General features: G+C 48.7%; 1 protein-coding gene across 3 annotated transcripts in view; it reads left to right on the top strand.

Annotated features, from left to right (window-relative positions):
- Positions 1 to 18,864, top strand: part of USP31 (ubiquitin specific peptidase 31) — a 31,040-nt gene that overhangs the window by 10,601 nt on the left and 1,575 nt on the right. The window contains exons 2-16 of one of the 3 annotated variants that reach the window (XR_014855027.1): positions 1,455 to 1,592; positions 2,053 to 2,141; positions 3,011 to 3,103; positions 4,232 to 4,367; positions 4,988 to 5,132; positions 5,902 to 6,085; positions 6,607 to 6,718; positions 6,958 to 7,052; positions 7,587 to 7,664; positions 7,855 to 7,984; positions 8,296 to 8,415; positions 8,574 to 8,799; positions 9,187 to 9,345; positions 10,064 to 10,216; positions 11,213 to 12,765. Coding sequence is in view for 2 of the 3 variants with exons in the window: in XM_085074213.1 (XP_084930339.1) it covers positions 1,455 to 1,592; positions 2,053 to 2,141; positions 3,011 to 3,103; positions 4,232 to 4,367; positions 4,988 to 5,132; positions 5,902 to 6,085; positions 6,607 to 6,718; positions 6,958 to 7,052; positions 7,587 to 7,664; positions 7,855 to 7,984; positions 8,296 to 8,415; positions 8,574 to 8,799; positions 9,187 to 9,345; positions 10,064 to 10,216; positions 11,213 to 12,750 (3,396 nt within the window). In the remaining variant the exon portion in view is untranslated. Of the gene's footprint in view, positions 1 to 1,454; positions 1,593 to 2,052; positions 2,142 to 3,010; positions 3,104 to 4,231; positions 4,368 to 4,987; positions 5,133 to 5,901; positions 6,086 to 6,606; positions 6,719 to 6,957; positions 7,053 to 7,586; positions 7,665 to 7,854; positions 7,985 to 8,295; positions 8,416 to 8,573; positions 8,800 to 9,186; positions 9,346 to 10,063; positions 10,217 to 11,212; positions 18,746 to 18,864 lie in introns of those variants that run through there. The other 2 variants (XM_085074212.1, XM_085074213.1) reach the window with 2 other exon arrangements.

The following is an 18,864-nucleotide window of genomic DNA, read 5'->3' as shown; positions in this document are numbered from 1 at the left end:
ATGTAGGTGCCACACTATAATGGGGTACATGCTGGACAGGAGTCCCTTCCCAGGAACCTGCAGCACAGGAAGGCTGGGGAGATGCTGAGTGACTGACATGAGTTTTGCTGTGAGCCTGGTATTGACTTTGGGGACAGAATTACTGCAGTGGGCATGTGGGAGTGGCTGTCCCATGACCAAGTGTTTCAGCAGGAGCAGGCTGGCTCTCCTGGCTGCAGCTGGTGCCTCCTTGGAGCAGCAGAATGTGCTGACTTTTCCATGGCAGTGGAGTTGTCTGCTGTCAGGAAGGAGACCTGGCTCAGCTGCTGAGGTCAGCCCACCCTGGTATGTTACTCCAGAGGCAATTCCAGCTGAAGGTAGGTGCTGCTGCCTGGCTCCCATTCTTTAGAACCTGTGCTCTATTCCCCAGCGTGCAGTTCTCCCCAGGAGAACTGGCTGGCCATTTGGGGTGGGTTTTAGAGGTAAAAGTGGGATCAGAGTTCTGGAGCAGAGGAAGTGTTTTCTGATGCTGGTGGGCAATGGCATTCCCTGCTAAATCCTGTGTGGGCTGGTGGTGGCTTTGTGAGGAGGAGGAGGAGGAGATGTCCTGAGGAGGGGGTGCATGTGGTCCGTCTGGAGGGGTCAGAGCAAACTTAGGCATTATGAAAGGTGTCTCCAAAGCTGCAGAGCAACGATAAAACTGCAAAGAGCAGATTTTGGCTGCTGATGAGCTTCAAGCCCTTCCTGTCTGGAAGAAAAACAGGTCTGAACAAATGCCTCGGTTGTGCTGGTGTCCTGAGACGGTGTTTCCAGAAATTCAAGAGTAAATTAGGTGGTTCCCCAGGCTCTCGTTGTGTATCCACAGCAGTGCCAGCTGTGCGTGTTGCAGCTGTGGCTCAGTTCCCCTGGTTTGGAATCCACCAGTCCAGCAGCACCTGTCCCATGCTGGGCTGCTCCAGTGTTGGTTGCTCTGGGACACCTTCGTTCCTTGTGTGCAGGGAAAACTGCACCTGCCTGGCTGGAATGGCAATAGAAGATGGTGTTTAGAATGAGCAAGTTATGCATAGTGGATTCTTGATACCTAGTGGAAAAAATTCCATGGTGGACTGTACTGTTCCTGTGCTTGAGAGGGTGCTGATGGGAAGTAATTTTGCTCTACCTGCATGATGATGATCAGACTGTAGAAGCATCTGTGATTTAGATGTCAAATCCCCGGCTGAGTCCTAGAATTGTAGACCTAGATTAGCATTGGGCATCTGCATCAATGTTTTGGGAAATGTGTGACCTCACCAAAGCTGCAGTGAGCAAGACAGGGTGTGTGGGCATTAGGAGACTAAGTTCCTGTTTTGCTTCAGCTTGAAAAATAGAAGATTTCATGAGGGCAGCAGTGTCAGACGCTGTGGTGCAGGGGTAGGTGTGATGGAATGGCCTCAGGTCTGCATTAGCTACTGCTGCACTGCCTCTTCTCTCTGCAGAACATTGTGTCCAAGAATGCCATGCAGTATCGTGGGAACGCCCAGCACGATGCCCAGGAGTTCCTGCTTTGGCTTCTCGACAGAGTCCACGAGGATCTGAACAACGTGGTGAATTCCAGTGGCATGTCTCCAATCAAGGTAAGGGATTCTGCTGGGAGACAACGTGGGAGTCTAACTTCGCACACAGGTTTTCCTTTTAAAGCAGTTCTCCCCATTGGCTTCTCCGCTCCAGTAGTTCAGATGGAACAAAAACTTGGATTAAAATACTGTTAGTTTCTGCCCTGGGATTGTAACCAGCTGTTCCACTAATCCCTAGCGAGTGCTGCTGGATGCAGTCATGGTTGAGTGGCTCTGCAGTAGCCAGGAGGTGTTACCAGGGGGCTGCTGTGCCTTGTCAGGTGTGAACTCCATGCCCTTCCCTGGGCTGTCCTGCCAACCTCCTGTATGTCCGCCCCTTGGAGCAGAGTGTGCTTGGTAGTTAAAAATGCTTGTGGCATTTGGTCAAGGAAGGCACAAATTCAGCTGGCATTCTGGAGCCACCTGCTTGGTGCACCCCCCATACCTGTGTGTGCCGCAGGGGTTTGTTCCTCTCTTTCAGCCGCCGCTGGAGGATGATGTGCTTCTTGAGGGCCCAGCCTTTCCCATCAGTAGCACTTTTGTGCAGGAACTCTTTCAAGCCCAGTACAGGTATGGTATTTTGTATATTTGTTGAACGTATGGGTGACCCCAGCATACTTCTAAACTGACTAGCTCCCAGTACAGTTGGGATTGGTGTCACTGTGTTAATAGCTGTTTCTGAATTCTTGCTGAAGGGAATCTGAACTAAGACCTTGCTCTACAGGAAAAAGAGAACTTCACTGCTTAAAATGTGGTATATTCTGTGTAAATCTGGCTGTGTGTACCACTACACCTGTTCCTGTGCATCCTGAAAGTGAGTCAGTGCTTTGTGAGCAAAGGCTTGGGAAAGCCCAGTGCTGTGGGGCTCACCCTGACTGCCAGAGGGAAGAGCCCATAGCAGGATCTGGAGGTGCCTGGGAGTTAGGCATCCCCAGCATGTGCAGAGTGCTTGTCATCTGGCACTTGGGAATTCTGAGCTGAAGTTATCACTGTCCCTTTGGGGCTTTTCCTTGAGTTTCCCTACTTTCTGGGAAAGTAATTCTAATTTCTAATTTCAGAACTAATGGAAGAGAACAGCCGAATCAGTGTTCCTTGATGACTTGTGCCTGTACTGCTGCAAGAATTACAATTGCTGGGCTTTCTCCCCAGTATTTGCAGCTTTTCTTTTGCAAAGGAGAAACCTTAAGCCTGGTCTAGGACACAAAGCCGTTGTAAGGTGCATGCTCATTCTCAATGAGACAGAATTCTTGTCTGGAACTTTTCCTGAGTAAGAGCTGTGTGCACCTCAGTGCTGACTGTCTCTGTCCCTGGCTTGTCACTTCACCTCTCTCCAAAGATAAAACCCTTCCAGGGTTTCCCATTGGATCTGCTGTTGGTAAATATGGGATTGGATGGTTTATGCATTCCTGACCAAGCTCTGTTATCCATGTTTGTCCCAGGTCTTCCCTGACGTGCCCTCATTGCCAGAAGCAGAGCAACACCTTCGACCCTTTCCTCTGCATCTCGCTGCCGATCCCTCTGCCCCACACACGGTATGGAACTGTCCTGAAGTTCACGTTGACTCTTTTCCCTGCATGTAGTGTTGTCTAATTTGCTACAGCAGGAAGTGAGACATCAGCAAAATCTCTGATAAGTCATTAAAAACGATAGATAGGACCACATGGGGATTTAATATTTTGCTTTGCAGGTAAAATGGAAAATTGAGCCTTCTACTTGTTTCAGAAAGGCCTATCCTTCTTACAGAACCCAACTGGGGGGAAAAAGTCTTTGATTCATGTAACCAAAATATTTTCCTTTTCACTTAATTTATAGCATTTTAAAATGAAAAAGGGGAAAAGGTTGAAACACACTTTGTTTTTTTTATAACAGCCTCACTGATCACTCCAATTTCAAAAATTGAAGTTAAAATCTTTCCTGCAAGTTGTTTTTCTTTTTTGAAAAGACAGCTGATGCAAATAAAGAAAGAAGCTTCAAGGAAGGACAGAAATCCATATAAAATGTTCAGAGTGAAGATACAGATGCACAACAAAACTACCTGTGGTATAAACAGACTCCTTCACCTGGTGTTTCGATCCAGAAAACCTGTGTAGATTCCAGAAGCAATGGAGCCAGAGTGATGACAGGGCAGATCAAACATTGCTGTGTCACATTTGCTCTGGAAATCCCTGCTTCACCACTTAGTAGAAGCTGAGCAGGCTCTCGAGGGAAGGTGTTCCCTCCCTCTTCTCTCCCCAAGCAGTGCTGCTGGCTGCTGTTGGAGGGAGGATTGAGGGCTGAGAGGCAGCCTGTTCCCAGTAACAGCTCTCTGAGTACTTTAAAGTGCTGTCTTATATTGTCCCAAACTTTGTTACAGGATCCTTGTTGGAAAACTGATTACTTTCTCATAGACAGTTTTGGTTTTAACTTTGTGGGCTTTTTTGAGATGTTCTGCTTGTTGGAGCAAATAGCACCAGGCCATGTAATAAAAAAGGAGTCTGTGAATCAAAGATGCTTCTCTGGCTGCGGCTGAACGTAACTGCAGTGTGAGGTGGATCCGGATGGTCAGGAGGGCCCTGTGCCTGGTGGGCAGCCTGGATATGCCCAGGTTGGGCTGAGGCTGCTCTAGGCAGTGCCTGGAGGTGCTCAGCCCAGCCCTAGCAGTGCTCCCATGCTCTCCACAGGCCACTTTACATCACCGTGGTGTACCAGGGCAAGTGCTCCCACTGCATGCGCATCGGGGTGGCAGTGCCCATCTCCGGAACAGTGGCCAGGCTGCGGGAGGCTGTCTCCTCAGAAACCAAGATACCCACGGAGCAGGTAATGAGCACAGAGAGTGTATGTTTATCAGTCCCTTCCTGCCTCTTTCATCACCACCCCCCTCCCCGGTGACCCCATTTTCAGAGAGATAAAGTGAGCAACCCTGAGCTGCACTGCTCACCTGTGTGTTCTCCCTGCAGCGGGAGGGAGTGCAGAGGCTTTTGTCCCTTGTCAGATATGTAGGAATCGAAATTCGCTGCCCGTGGTTGAGTAGGGAAGCAAGGTAGTGGTAGAAATCTGGATCATGCTTTACCCTGTGCATTGGCTGTTTGAATCCCAGTGATGCTGGAATAGCCCTCGGTGGAATGTGCAGACCTGCCTGACCCCATGGTGATCTGTTCATGCTGGCAGTGAAGGAACCTTTTGGCATCTACAGGGAATTCCTCTGTAGGAAGAGCTTCAGAAAAGCTGTTGAATTCCACCAAAACATCTCCATATGTTGCTTTTACCCTAGCTTCTTGTTTATGGCTGTCCTTTTCGCTGCTCCTTGCTCTTGGCTGATGCCAGGATGTTTTGAGGAGTACCATCCCTTAGCAGGAAAATCCCAGCTGAGTCAGGGCACTGAGCCGGACCAGACGCAGGGGGTTTGATGGGTTCTGGCTTGCTTCTGCTGCCTGCAGATTGTGCTGACAGAGATGTACTATGATGGGTTCCATCGCTCCTTCTGCGACACTGACGACCTGGACACCATCCATGAAAGTGACTGCATTTTTGCCTTTGAGACCCCAGAGATCTTCAGGCCCGAGGGCATCCTCAGTCAGAGAGGTGAGTCAATAACTCCGCTTAATGCCCACCTCAGGTGACTAGTGAGGGAGGTTTGTGTGGGAAAGGAATGAGTCCCACAAGCTGTTGATGTTCTGGTGTATTGATTTCAGCTCTGACTTTGTCCAGACTCATTCCGGAAGATTTAATAGTATTGTCAGCTGGGAGGTTATCAAGCAGTGTTGTACACTCCTTTCTGCCTCTTCCCGGGGCTGATGCTGCAGGCCAGGCTGGCTTAATGTGAAATCTCTTGTCAGGCTTAATTTAAAGACCTGCTAGGGTCCAGATGAAGCCACAGAAATTGTGTTATTTAAAATCAGATTGCTAGTGATGAATAAACAGTCTCAGAAATGAGCAAACACTTTCTGTGTCCAAGCTCAAACCCCTCGGCCTCTGCATGTCCCCTCAGTGAAAGGGAATCATGGTGTCCTGTGCAGACAGAGTGTAATCAAAGCCAAATTTTATTACTGAGAGTAACAAACTGGGTTCTTGGCACTTTAGTTTTTTTCTTTCAGGTAGTAAAAGCTGAGAGTGCTTGTACAGCCTGCTGTGAAAAATCAGATAGGGAACACTTGCATATAATGTTGTTCTCTAAAGAAATAGTCACTGTGAAAGGTAATTGCTCCTTGAAGCCTTTGTGCATGTGATGAAAATGCTCCTGATTCCATGCTGACCTGCTCCTTTGCAGCCCAAAGAGGGTTTCTTGAGGTGGGAAGCAGGGCACTAAAGGCAAATGACATAATAAAATGTTTCCTTTCTCCTAATTTTTCAGGAATACATGTGAACAATAACCTGAATAACTTGAAATGTGGCACTGAGCACTCCCGAACAATAGCTTACTCTCAAGGAATGGTGAAGTCTGGAAAACTGGAACAGTCCTGTCCTAAACTAGCAGCAAATGACAAAATTGTCTTGCTGGTCTGTAACAGAGCATGCACTGGACAGCAGAGCAAAAGGTGACTGGCAGCAGCATGGTTGGAGTTACTCTTCTGACTGCTTCCTAAATTGACCTGTGTTTCACTCTCCTGTAGCACAGGTTCCAGGTGAAGGAGCAGCAGCTTGCATCCCTAGCTTGCATCAGGTGCTAAAGAACATGTAGATCAAAAAGCATTAATGGATGCTGCAAAATATTCTATTTTCAGTGAACTTCAAGTATTGTAGTGTTACTGTAAAGGAGCAATTGCAGCCCAGTTGGGAGGATACACCACTCTGTAGAGCTGTCTGGTTTGAGAGCAGTACCTGAGACCAGACCCTGTGATAGATGGGAATTTTAAATTGGAGTGAAAATGGGGGGAGGAAGAAAAGTGAGAAACAGCCATGGCAAAGGCATTTCTATCAGCTGGAGTCTGAGAGCTGCCTCAGTCCATGAAGCTTCACAAAACTTCAAACGAGGTTCTTCCAGACCTCAGTGTGGAGTTCGGATTGCTGAACAGGATAATCTTTTAGTTGTTTCCTCAAATGCTTCTCCTTCACTTAGGTTTGGCTTGCCCTTTGTGTTGCACTTGGAAAAAACAATTGCTTGGGATATTCTGCAGAAGGAAATTTTGGAGAAGATGCAGTATTTCCTGCGGCCTGCAGCCTGCTTGCAGGTGAGACAAGTGTCCTCTCTGGTCACCACAGAGAAGCTGTTGGATGCACAACCTCCCTTGCTGTACCTCAGCCGTCTGTCAGCCTGTTGGCACAGACATATTTGAGACTTTGTGTGTTTGCTTTCTCATGTTAGAGGTTTTCTGGAGTAAAGTCTTTGTCAGCCAGTGCTGAGAACAGTTTCTGCGTTGGGCAGGTTGGGTTGGAGCCCCTGAGGTGGTCTCTGCTCTCTCTGTTGCAGGTTTGCCCATTCAGCTTGCGAGTGGTCAGTGTTGTGGGCATAACGTACTTGCTACCTCAGGAGGAGCGACCCCTCTGCCACCCAACTGTGGAAAGGTGAGCTGGCCCTCAGGTCCAGACTCTGGGTCCTTCCCAGGAATGGAGAGAGGCTTGTTAGCTGGGAACTCGGTGTGTAATAATGTAGAAATGGACAGTCCTGGTGTGGATGTGTGGAATGGACTGCAGAGGCCTGAGGAGCAGGGAAATGATGGAGCATCCTCAGGAAGCTGTGTGAGAATAGCTCAGTTGTATGTCATACCATCTGGAGTCTGTCCTTCTCGAAAATGGAGAACAGAATGAAAATATTACTCCCACCATTTTTAATTTTTTTCTTGTGCCTGTTATTTAGAAATATTGGTAGATGCCTTTCTGTAACATGTGTCTGCTGCCTTATGGAACTTGCATACTTGGGTGAAGGTATTTGCCAGCTTTGCCAAGCTCTTTGCTGTGTAAATTCCTTGTACTCCTTTGCAAGCTTGAGCTGTGGGAGCGAAGGATGAAGGGCTTGTGGAGAGAAATTACATGCATGTAAAAGATAATGTAGCCTTTGGTTTGAAAGATGCTCTGACTTCTGTCTCCTCCTCTCTGCAGGGCATTGAAGTCATGTGGACAGGGGGGTACTGCTCATGTGAAATTAGTGGTAGAATGGGACAAAGAAACTAAAGATTAGTAAGTATGAAGTAAAAAAACTTGAAATGTGTTCACCTCACAATTGCTGCTTGCAGCTTGCTTGCGTGAACTGTGCACCCTTCAGCAAGCATGATATCATTCAGATTCCAGCTGTGCCCAGCCCCTGTCTGCAAGGACAGCCTGGGGAGCAGGGGGATGTGCTGGTAAATGTGGTGTCTCCCTGATGCAGCTTGTTTGTGAATACAGAAGAGGAGTATATTCCAGACTCTGAAAGCGTCCGCCAGCAGAGAGAGCTTCATCATCAACCTCAGATCTGCACTTTATCTCAGTGTTTCCAACTGTACACCAAAGAGGAACAGGTAGATACAGACTGTGTACTCTGGCGTGTTCACGTGCCGCAGGAACTCCCACACCCCAGAGCAGCTCTTTTCTGCAAACATTGATTCCTTGTGACAGGAGAATAGATTTGTAACACAGGACTAGCTATCCGTGTTGCTAACGGAGCTCCTCTGCAGTGTGAAGGTTGTGGGAGGTCCTGCCCATATGTTGATACAAGAACTTAGTCTTCTTCTTTGTCTGCCCTGGGCTTGGGGCAGCAGAGGAGCAGTGGTGTGGTGCAAACTGCCTTGGAATTTGAAAACCAATACCTACTCCAGCCTATTCCTTGTAGCTTGCCCCAGATGATGCATGGCGATGCCCACACTGTAAGCAGCTGCAGCAGGGTAGCATCACATTGAGCCTCTGGACCTTACCTGATGTTCTCATCATACATCTCAAAAGGTTTAGACAGGTAAGGATGCCTGTAGTGTTGCTGGAGGACTGCTGAGGGATGTGAGTAGACCTCCCCTCTTCAGAAGCAGCCATTCTGCCCTAAGTGTTCCTCACCTGGGGTTTCCCCAGGCATGGTGGCCTTGGGTCTTGGCAGCTCATGCTCTTCTCTGTACTCAGGAAGGAGACCGAAGGATGAAACTTCAGAACATGGTTAAATTCCCCTTGAGTGGCTTGGACATGACTCCTCACGTTGTGAAACGCAGCCAGAGCAGCTGGAGCCTGCCGTCGCACTGGTCACCTTGGAGGAAACCTTATGGCCTCGGCAGAGATCCTGAGGACTATATCTATGACCTGTATGCTGTCTGCAACCACCATGGCACCATGCAAGGGGGACACTATACAGGCAAGTGTCCTGCTATGCTATCTGTGGTGGAGCCTTTGACAAGGAAAGTGGTTATATTTCTGTATGGAGTCAGAAAGGGAGTCACTGATGGAAGCAGGGTGCCACGAGTTACAGAAGGTGTAGTGAATGGAGCCACCCCAAATGATGTTCTGTTCTGAGCAGTAATGTTGGACAAAGAAAGTCCTGAAATGTAAGCTGTTTATTGTGTCCTGACAGCCTCAGGCTTCCATCTTGCCAGTCAGACTGGAAGATGATGCAAGAATAAATCTGTTCCTCACTTTCTCTTCCAAGTTCATCGTAGCAGATAAGGTTATGTTAAATATCATACAGCAAACATGGGAGTAATAGGAGTGAGGAAAAGTTTTACAGTAATGTATTATTTCTTAGCATATTGCAAGAACTCTGTTGATGGCCAGTGGTACTGCTTCGATGACAGTGAAGTTCAGCAACTTTCTGAAAGCGAAGTCTGCAAGCAGACAGCTTACATCTTGTTCTACCAGCGACGCACAGCGATCCCCTCATGGTCTGCCAACAGCTCAGTGGCAGGTAAGCCCTGCTGGCACTGTCCACGGGTGACAATAAGTTGTCTCTCATGGATAGTTTGTCATTCTGAAGATTTTCTGTCCAGCTCTGCTTAAGCCCCCAGTCTGTGTCCCAGAACTCCCCAAGGCTTGTCTGGGTCTGTGGCTATGTGTCAGACAGGGAATTCTGGGTTCTGCCATGGGAACCTGCAACCTCTTCTGCTAAGGCAGGTGTGGCAGGGAGGCTGTGGAGATGGGGGAAGCCCCTGCAGCCCCACAGGTGACTGCTCAGAGCTGCCCTTGTCAAAACCATGACATCAAATTGTGACTCACTCCTTCCCTGTGGCAGTGCCCTGTCCCAGCAATACTGGTACCAGCAGCGCACATGTTGGTAGAATCCGGGCTGAGCTGTATGCAGGTGCAGGCTTGGTGATCTGCCTTTGGAGAAAAAGAGATTTTTGGGGTGTCGGGATTGCAGTTGAAATGCTGCCACTGCCTGCATGCTGGTATTCACAGCACACTGGGACAAGTGCAGTTCTGTCTTTCTATTCTGCCCATAACTGCTCTGTAAGAGTAAGGCCCCATTTCCTTGGCAGTGTGTGGATGCTGGGGCCATGAGGGTCAGCTCCTTGCTCCAGGTGTCTGCCAAAGCCTTACGTGCCTGACATAGCTGACTCCCTGGCCTGCCAGAGTTTCTGTGTGCAGCCAGGCGCTGCTGACTGTGCTGTGCCTGCTCCTTGCAGGCTCCACGAGCTCGTCGCTGTGCGAGCACTGGGTCAGTCGGCTCCCGGGCAGCAAGCAGCCCAGCATCGCCTCAGCTGCCTCCTCGCGCCGCACCTCCCTCGCCTCACTCTCGGAGTCGGTGGAGTTGACTGGGGAACGGAGTGAAGATGATGGTGTGTATCATTATTGGGGGGAAAACTGGGCCACTTGTCTTCCTGTTGCAAGATCTGTACTAAAATAGCTGCCAAATCTGTGGTTACAAGGGATAGTTACTCTAGCAGCTGGGAAAGGCAGACGCTGGCTCGGTAGGAGTGCAGGTGGGCTTCTGTCTCATTTGAAAGTTCGGAGGAGAACAGGGCAGGAACCTTAAGGAGCCTTTCAAAGAAAGTAAATGCCATCAACAAAACCTCTCAGTCAGGAACTTGTGCTTGTGTTCTCTCTGGATGTCACTGCATCACCTTAGCAGGGTGGCTGATACAGTGCTGACAGATTTAGCATAAGCACTAATTGTCTGCTGCTGTGCTGCTGGCTGGTCCCAGGGAGGGGGGAGATGCAAATTCACTCATGTGTGAAAGTTACTGTTCAGTTCCTGGCTTTGCCTGGTTCCTTCACACAGTGCCTTGTATGTTCTGAGAACGTGAAGCTTCATGGGTCAGTCAGAGTATTTGGAAGCTGGTGTGGAGATGTCCCTGCAGCAGTGTTGTGACAGCTGTCAGGTCTGGCCATGGAAGTCGCCCTTCTAAAATACTTATATTTTGTGTTTCTAAATACAATTACATCACTTGATCTAGGGCTAGGAATTCTACTTTCACAGAATGCTCTGGAAAATATTCTTTCATACAGACTCATAATCCTAGCTGGTGATCTCCTTGCCAATTTCAAGTACTTTGAAGGTGCAAATCTTGTATTTGATCCGCTGTTCAGGGATGAAAGAAGAATCTGGGTTCTTAATTAGAGGATTCAGAGGGGCTTCCTGGGTGACCCCTAGCAAATAAAAGTTGTTGGATTCCTCATTCAGCTTTTGTGCAGGAAGCTGTGCCCGCAGCCTGCATGGAGACACGTGTGATGTGGGTGGGCTGCTTGGCTCTCTTGGGGGAATGTGGATGGGTGGGGAAAACCAGCTGCAGCCTTGGCTGTCCCACTGAGACTGTCACTTGCTTTCTTTGCAGGGGGATTTTCAACTCGACCATTTGTAAGGAGTGTCCAACGTCAGAGCTTGTCATCCAGATCCTCTGTCACCAGCCCACTGGCAGTGAGTGAAAATGGTGTCAGGCCCTCATGGTCACTCTCTGCAAAATTGCAGTTCCGCTCCAACTCCCCATCACGCTTCTCTGGAGATTCCCCAGTACATACCTCCACTTCCACCCTGGAGAAGATTGGGGAAGCTGCTGATGATAAAGTCTCCACCTCATGCTTTGGCAGCCTGAGGAATCTCTCTAGCAGCTACTTGGAGCCCTGTGACAACAGTCGGCGAGAGCACAGGACGGCTCGCAGAGCCCCTTTGGCTGTCATGGAAGGGGCATTCAGGGAAGAGTCCGTTGTAAGGACATCTAGCTCAGACCTTTCAGATGGGTATGGTAAAAGCTCTGTGCAGCCAGACAGGAATCACCCTGCTCTGGACCCTTTTGATAACAACAATCAAATCGCCTTTGTTGACCAGAGCGATTCCGTGGACAGCTCCCCTGTGAAGGAGGTGAAATCCCCAGGTGGGATGGGGCTGGCTGCAGAGAAGGCACATGACACCCCTCAGAAGGGTCACAGCTCCAAAGGAGCTTCTGAGCCAGACAAAAGTTTGAGGAAGGGAAGGACAGTCTCAGCTACCCAAGAGACCAAAGTCTCTCACTCTTCTCCTTCGCTGAAGAGTTCTCAGAAAGCTTCCCGGTCTAGAAGTAAGACAGACTCTTCTAGGGTCAGTGGGCGACATGGGTCTCCTGCTCCCACTCAGGCGAGGAAGGAACACAGCACGAAGCCCCTGGAGGCATCTGTCTCATTGGCTCAACAGAAGCAGAAGTCAGGTTCTTCTCCATCTTCCACAGCTGCCAAGAAAACCCCATCAGGCTCATTGACTAAGGGCTCTTCTTCTGGGAAGAGCCGGACTTCGGACCGCAGCCTCAGCAGGGAGGGCTCCAAGATCAGTCTGGGGTCAGATAAAACGAGCGTTACCAGCAGCTCCAGAACGAGCTCTCCGCGGATCAGCCACTCCAGGAGCGACAGCAGGGCAGTGGACAGCAAGCACGTGCGCAGTTCCTCCATGGCTAACCTGCGATCTCCAAACGCTGGGGTGCGTTCTGGTTTGAAGAGGGACAGCAAGTCAGAAGAGAAGGGTTTGTCTTTCTTTAAATCAGCCTTAAGGCAGAAGGAGACACGGAGGTCGGCAGACCTGGGGAAGACAACGATGCTTTCAAAAAAGACAGGGAGTGTCAGTTCCAAGTCAGGCAGTAAAAATGTGCTGGAGGACAAACCAGAGAAAGGTGGTGTCCCACCAGCCTCTCAAACCAATGCCAACATTACTACAAAAGAAAAACTTGTCTCAAAAGATGCCACATCTAACAAACATTCTCTGCTATCCAGTCGCAAGTCCAAGTCTTCCCAGCTAGATCCCGGAGTCCAGTCTCCTCCTTCCAGTGGCAAGCAGTCTGGTGACAAGCCGCTGAAAAAACCTTCCAGCATGCAGGTGTCTGTACGGCCTTCTCTGGAACCTCAGTGAAATGCTGCAATCCAGGTGTCTTTTCTTCTGCTGAGAAGCTAATGTATTCTGAGCTCTTGTTTTTTGTTCATGTGCCTAATGTATGTTTTGAGGAGAATTTAACTGCAAGTTGTTAAAGCGCCTTTGATTCTGCCATCAAACCAAATAGCCACAGGCAGCCAGCACTGGTGCAAGTAGCCTAGCTGGAGTTGTTGTTGAACATGAATGCAGCTGTCCCATAGCACTTGTACAGGAGTCTCTGTTGAAAGTGCAACAACTTTCTTCAGATTTGAGGGTTGGAATCTGACAGCCGGTTGTACTGACAACTGGTGTGCTTTGTAGAGCTGTGAACTGATATTCCTTTGGTCTTGTTCTGAGTGGGCTTGTGTCCACGCTGGTGTATGGCCTTGTTCTGAGCTGTGGAGGATGTGAAGGAAACTGGAGAGACTCGCTTCTTTCTGCTCTCAACTCTCTCTCCCTGCTCCCCTCCATTTTCAAGCTTTCTAAAGGGCAATATTTCAACACTAATGTTGTTTCTCAGGTATATACTCAGCCAGTATAGGAGGGACTAGCATTAGTGACGGACAGAAAGATACCTGTGTCTGTGCGCGTCTGTGTAATAGATTTAATTTTTGCATTCCAACAGCAGGAAGTTTGAAATGTAACCTGCAGTTTTGTTTTGTCCATACTTAAGGCAACCTCTACCCTGTCCTTTTTAACTACTTTCTTCTGAAACACTCTACTAAACAACAGAAGAAATCCCTGGGCAGCAGCTGGTGGCCAGCTTGTCCTGTGGAAGCAGTGCCATAGGAGAGTTGTGTCCACACACCCGAATGGCCACGATGCTGTCAGGATGCCTCTGTTCAATCTCCTGGGAAGCATTTCCTAATGTGCTCAGACCCTTATCATAGTGGTGTAATTAAGCCTCCTTTATCTCCAGGGGTGATGTTTAGATCAAGTGTCATCCTGCCGTCTCTGAGCTGGATAGCACTTGACTGGGGAGCTTTGACAAGCTCCTTTGTGTGGGTTGGAGGGGCTGTATGCAATCCCCCAGAGCAGTTTTCCTGCTCTCCAGAGTGCTCTACTCTGGAGCTCATCTCTCTGGCATGTTCGTCCCCTCCTCATGGGTTTGGCTGCCACACGTCCCTCAGTGGAAGGTTCCCCTTCTTGTTTGGACAACAGCCTCCATCAGGGTCAAAACACTACATCTACTGATGTCTTTGTTTACATGCCCTTCTTATAGGGGAGATTCCTCAAGTTCTGTAAGGTTCCTCTTAAGGTGGATTTCTTAAGTCCTTTTACACATATGTGGTGTAATTTTTTTTTTTAATTTTGTGAGTTTTTATTGATGTGCTGCATATCCTTTATGTCCACAGCCTGTCATGTAGGTTGTGACAAGCTGGGCAATGTGCTGGGCACGCTCTCTGCTGAGTGAAGTCTGTGCTTGTCCAGTCCAGTGGCAGAGCTTCTCTGGGCATAGCTTGGGGTCAAGCACGTGTGCTTTGTCCCCTCAGCATAACACACTGGTCTGTGGCACCTCCCTTGCCCACGTGCTGCTCACCCTGCAGGCAGCCTTGCCCCCAGGGTTGCTGGGCACTTTGCTGCTCTGTGACTACTTTTCTGCTCACCACACACGTGCAGCAAGTTTGGGAGGGAACGGTTGGGGGCAGCTGGCACCCTGGAGTGTGTGGGGCTGAGCTGGGGGTGCCACCAAGGTGGGATAAGTGTATGAGGCTGAGCCCACCTGCAGTGTAACCCTTGCAGTGTCCTGGTGATGTGCTGCTGCATCCCCTTCACGTGCCCCAGCCATGCCCGCAGTGAGTGTTCCAACCCAACATGACTGTCCCTTCAATGTGTTCCTTCGCCTGGGCATTGTTTCAGTCTCATTTATATCAGCAACAAGAAGCAAAGATTGCATTGCCTGCTTCTGAAATGTATGACTTGGATTATTCTTGGATTATTTTCTGTTATATCCAGCAGAGCAGATAAGACTTGCTTCACATTGCAGTACTTAAATTACTCCCTGAAATGTTGATGTTGAAGTATTTGTTTAAGGTTTTATCTGTATTAAGGTCTTACACTGTCTTGGCTCATCTCTTGTAACAACTCTTCTAGCAAGAATGTAATTCCGTGGCTCATGCTGACTTGGTTTGGGATCTTTTAATAGACAGAACTACTCTCTGTGCATTTTACCATGGACATTTGTGAAAGGTTATTTTTATCAAATGACATTTTCTTTTCATGCCATCCCTCACTGAAGGAGTTTAAACTGGAAGCTGGTGTGTGGGTTTTGAGGTGGTTTTGCTCCTGTGCTGCATGCCTGACTAAAGGGAATTTGAAGCCATGTCCAAATTGGTCTTTTAGCTGTACGGCAGTTCAATGTTTGTATCTGGAGCAAGAGAATGGTCCTTGGAGCTCCCATTTGGGCAGAAGGGAGATGGAGGTCCTGGTATTCCAGCAGCTGATGAAAGTTGAATCTCTGCAATCCCATGAGATGCAATCTCGCTCTCTTTCTGCACATTCCCTGTAATTCTGATGAGAATTGCTGCCAGCTCCAGCACTATCTGCTCTTTGTATGCTGCCAAACTGGATTTCTCTGTCCCTCTGGAATGGCAGCTCTGCTGCACAGGCTCCTTGCTCCTTGCAGAGTGTGAGTGGGAAGGAGGGGCTGCACTGACAGTACCCTCGTCTCTGAGCAGGTGGGATGCTGCTCCTCTCTGGTGGGTTTTCTGCTCAGGAGGGCTTGGCTTGGGCTGTCATCAGGCAAAATGGTTTGACTTACAAGGGTGCACCAGAGTTCATGTGGAACATAAGACACGTATCAGGCAAAATGTCAAAGCATGTGTGTGTAGTCTCTGGGAAGCGCAGTGCCTGCTCTGTGTCTGTGTCTGCTCTGGATCAGGGCACTTGGACACTCAGCCACTCGTCACTCTGCATCTCTGCTTCTTGGTGTCACACATCTGCAGTAGTAAATGAGCTTCCTTGCACAGGAGAGGGTTGGGGTGGGAAACACTGTTCGCTGGGAGTGTTAATCAAAGCCTTGTTGCTGTTGCAGTCATGACTCTATCAATGAGGTAGGATAAATGTTTCTGAAACTGAATGTAGGTTATTACAGGCCCTACTTAAAGGGATTTGGGGAAAAATCATCTGTCTTCTCTCGTGCTTTAAAGCAGACTTATCTCTTGTCCCTTTCATGTGTTGGAATTCCTGTCCATGGTATTGTGTTGTCCAGCTGCCAGGATGTGGTACGGTACCAAGGAATACTCCAGAGAGGGATCTGCCAAGTCCTAGATGTCAATACCACCTTGGCTTTGCAAATGGATCCTTCAGGCAGCAATGGCTTGAGGCTGTTCTGGAGCAGCTGCATGCACATGGTAGTTTCTTAAAGTTCCTGTTGGCCATCAGAGGCTCTCATGGCTGTGGGGAAGGTGGGCTCTGCCATCTCCCAGAGGCAGCTGCTGGCCAGGGACCTCTGCCTCCTGTGGGTGGTGGCATGTGGGGCCAGGAGGTCTTATGGGCATCTGAGTGGGATGAGAGTGGCTGCTGCCAGGTCTGCTCTGCCAGTCCTGCCCAGCCTGCCTGGGGATGGCAGAGTCTGGGACCTTCCTGCCTTGGACCTGGAAGCAAAGGTGTACAGGGTGGCCTCATGGTGATGGGGAAATGCTTGGGAACAGGGAGGCCCAGCAGTGAGCCTGCTCCCAAACAGGTGAGCTCCGAGGCAAAGCAGTCTTTCAGGCAATGTGGTTCTAATCAGCTTTGGGTTGGACTTGCCTGCGCCAGCATGTGACTTGTGTTTCACCCTGTGTCCCTAGTCTGCCACTTGCTCCTGCTCCTGGAACTGGCCCTCTGGGTGCAGGAGAGCAGAGCCTTCATTCCAATGCTCAATTTCTACTGGAGTCACCTAGAGACTTTTTTTTACCCTTTTTGGGTTGTGTCTTTTGGATAGTGTTTAGTAGTATTCAAGTTATAAGCACATTTTTAATGATGTGTATTGAAGAGGCACCTTTTATTTGTATTAATCACATTTGATGGACAATTTGGTGCCTGCAGTTCTCTGTAACTTGTGTCTCACTTCGGGTGTGTAAATTGTTAACCCTTTCTGACTTATCAAATATGGATTAATAAAAACAAGATGCTTAGGATAGAAAGCTAGCAGCTTAATTGCACTCCTCCCACTGCAAGTGCCCTCATCCGCTGTCGCTGCAGGGGTTTTGCTTTCTGAAGCTGAAACTTGAGCATGACCAACCATATTTCTCGGTGCGAGGCAGCTTGCATGGCCGTGCTGTTCCTGCTGCATGTCCCTACTAACTATGCAAGCCTCTAGCCCAGCCGTGGCCGTGCTCGGCGTCGGAGCCGCTCGGTGAGCTCTGCTCGGAGTCTGTGCTGTGCCTCATGGTGCAGCTGCTGCTGGCACACAGGAGCATGTCCCTGGGTTCCTGCTTCCTTTGCACATCTTTGACTCTTTCCTTTGCAGGATTCTGCATTACTGACAAGGCTGGAGCGTAATGTAAGGTTAGAGGGATCGGAGCAGGGAAACGAGAACAAACTGATTTCTATTTTGTGTTGTTTTTCCTTTTGTTAGCAGGGCAACCTGGTCAGGGCTCTGTGTGCTGCCTGCCGTTCCTTGTAATGTGAGGGCACAGCTGCACCGTGAGGAGGGGCTGGCAGTCGTGCCTGGAGCCGTGCAGGCACTCACAGAGCTGCCAGGGGAGTGGTTCCCAGTTTTTGTTATTGGGCTGCCCATACTGGCCTTGAGGTTTTGCCTGCCTTCCTGGGGGAGCCCCGGCTGCCTGTGGGGGTAGCTGGGCGTCCTGTCTGCTCCAGAGCCCTGTGGTGTTGGGGTTGAGCTGTGTCTTGTTGGGCAGCAGCTCTGGCCAGGGCAGCTGGTCAGGGCTGGCCTGGATTTTGTGGCCTCCTCCTGGTTCTTGGCCCCACAGCACTGGTGCCCTCCCTTTGGTGAGCCAGCATGGAGAGGGTTTGGAAACAACATTCCAAATAATTTTACTGTTGGGTGTTGTTTATTTTGGTTTGGTTTGGGTTTTTTTTTCTTTTTGGAATCTTTTTCATTTGCCTACTAATCCAAAAGAATTTGGCAGTATCTAATGATACCTGTGGAGGGAACTGAAATTTAGTTTTAATCTGTGGTGAGATGAAAGTCCTACGTGGTTTTTTCAACAAAAGCACCATAAAGCAGTTACTATTAACAGCTTTATTTTGTAAAAGAAAAGCACCTGAAGGCTTGTACAATGTCTGTTTTAGGTCTAAAGGCTTAGGGACTCTTCTGTTTTTTTAAATGCGATAGCACTCAATTTATCTGCAAATAGTGTTTTTTAAGACACAGATTAAAACTAAGTGTAACCATCAGTCCCGGCTCACTCAGCCCTGCCTGCCTCAGGCTTGTGTGGCATTTGTGACTGCAATAAACCCTTTGGAGGTGCTACATTGCCTTGGGTAGGGTGACACAAGGGAATCCAGGCCACAAGTGGCTCCATTATTGTCCTGTGGCCTTCCAAGTATGAATTTGTACAGATTTGCTCACCACCTGTGCCTCACCATTGGTTAAAATTGAATTTTAAGTCCTGTTGCAAATGCAGTTTCTCTTCTGGACACAATGTCAGATTTTACACTGGAATATCTACAGTTCTCAAACTGCATGTCACATCACTGTACCTGGTACAGGGACGTGGGGCTTTCCCACACCTTTGATATTCTCCTCTGTATTTTAATGTTTTTGACCTGTACAGTAATTGGAAAGCAGGCTGTCTTTACTTGGGGTTGAACATTGTACCATAAATTTTAAATTATTTGAGGACAACTGCATGAGACTGTGTCAATGCCTTTTATTATTTATTTGTATGTTTTATTATTCAAGGTGTATGCACTTTTAATATGCAGAATTTATATTTTTATGTTAAAAATCATTTTCTTTCAGAAAGAAGAGTTTGAATATGAGGAATTGGAATTAAGTGCAAAAAGGGGAATATGTAATAAAATACAATAAATTTATTACTAGGCATCCTGCCTGAGTGAGAGTTTTTCCAGGCTATGGGCTGGGGAACTTCCCCGTGTGCTCCAGCCAGGGCTTCTTTGGCGAAACCAAACCCAGAGGCGTGGTTTTGGGCACAGACCTGTGTG

This window comes from Lichenostomus cassidix, chromosome 14 (assembly GCF_008360975.1).
Source record: "Lichenostomus cassidix isolate B80296 chromosome 14, HeHo_3.0, whole genome shotgun sequence".
In the NCBI taxonomy this organism is placed as follows: Eukaryota; Metazoa; Chordata; class Aves; order Passeriformes; family Meliphagidae; genus Lichenostomus; species Lichenostomus cassidix.
The sequence above is the reverse complement of the archived record's forward strand: the minus strand, read 5'-3'. Positions and strand labels throughout refer to the sequence as shown.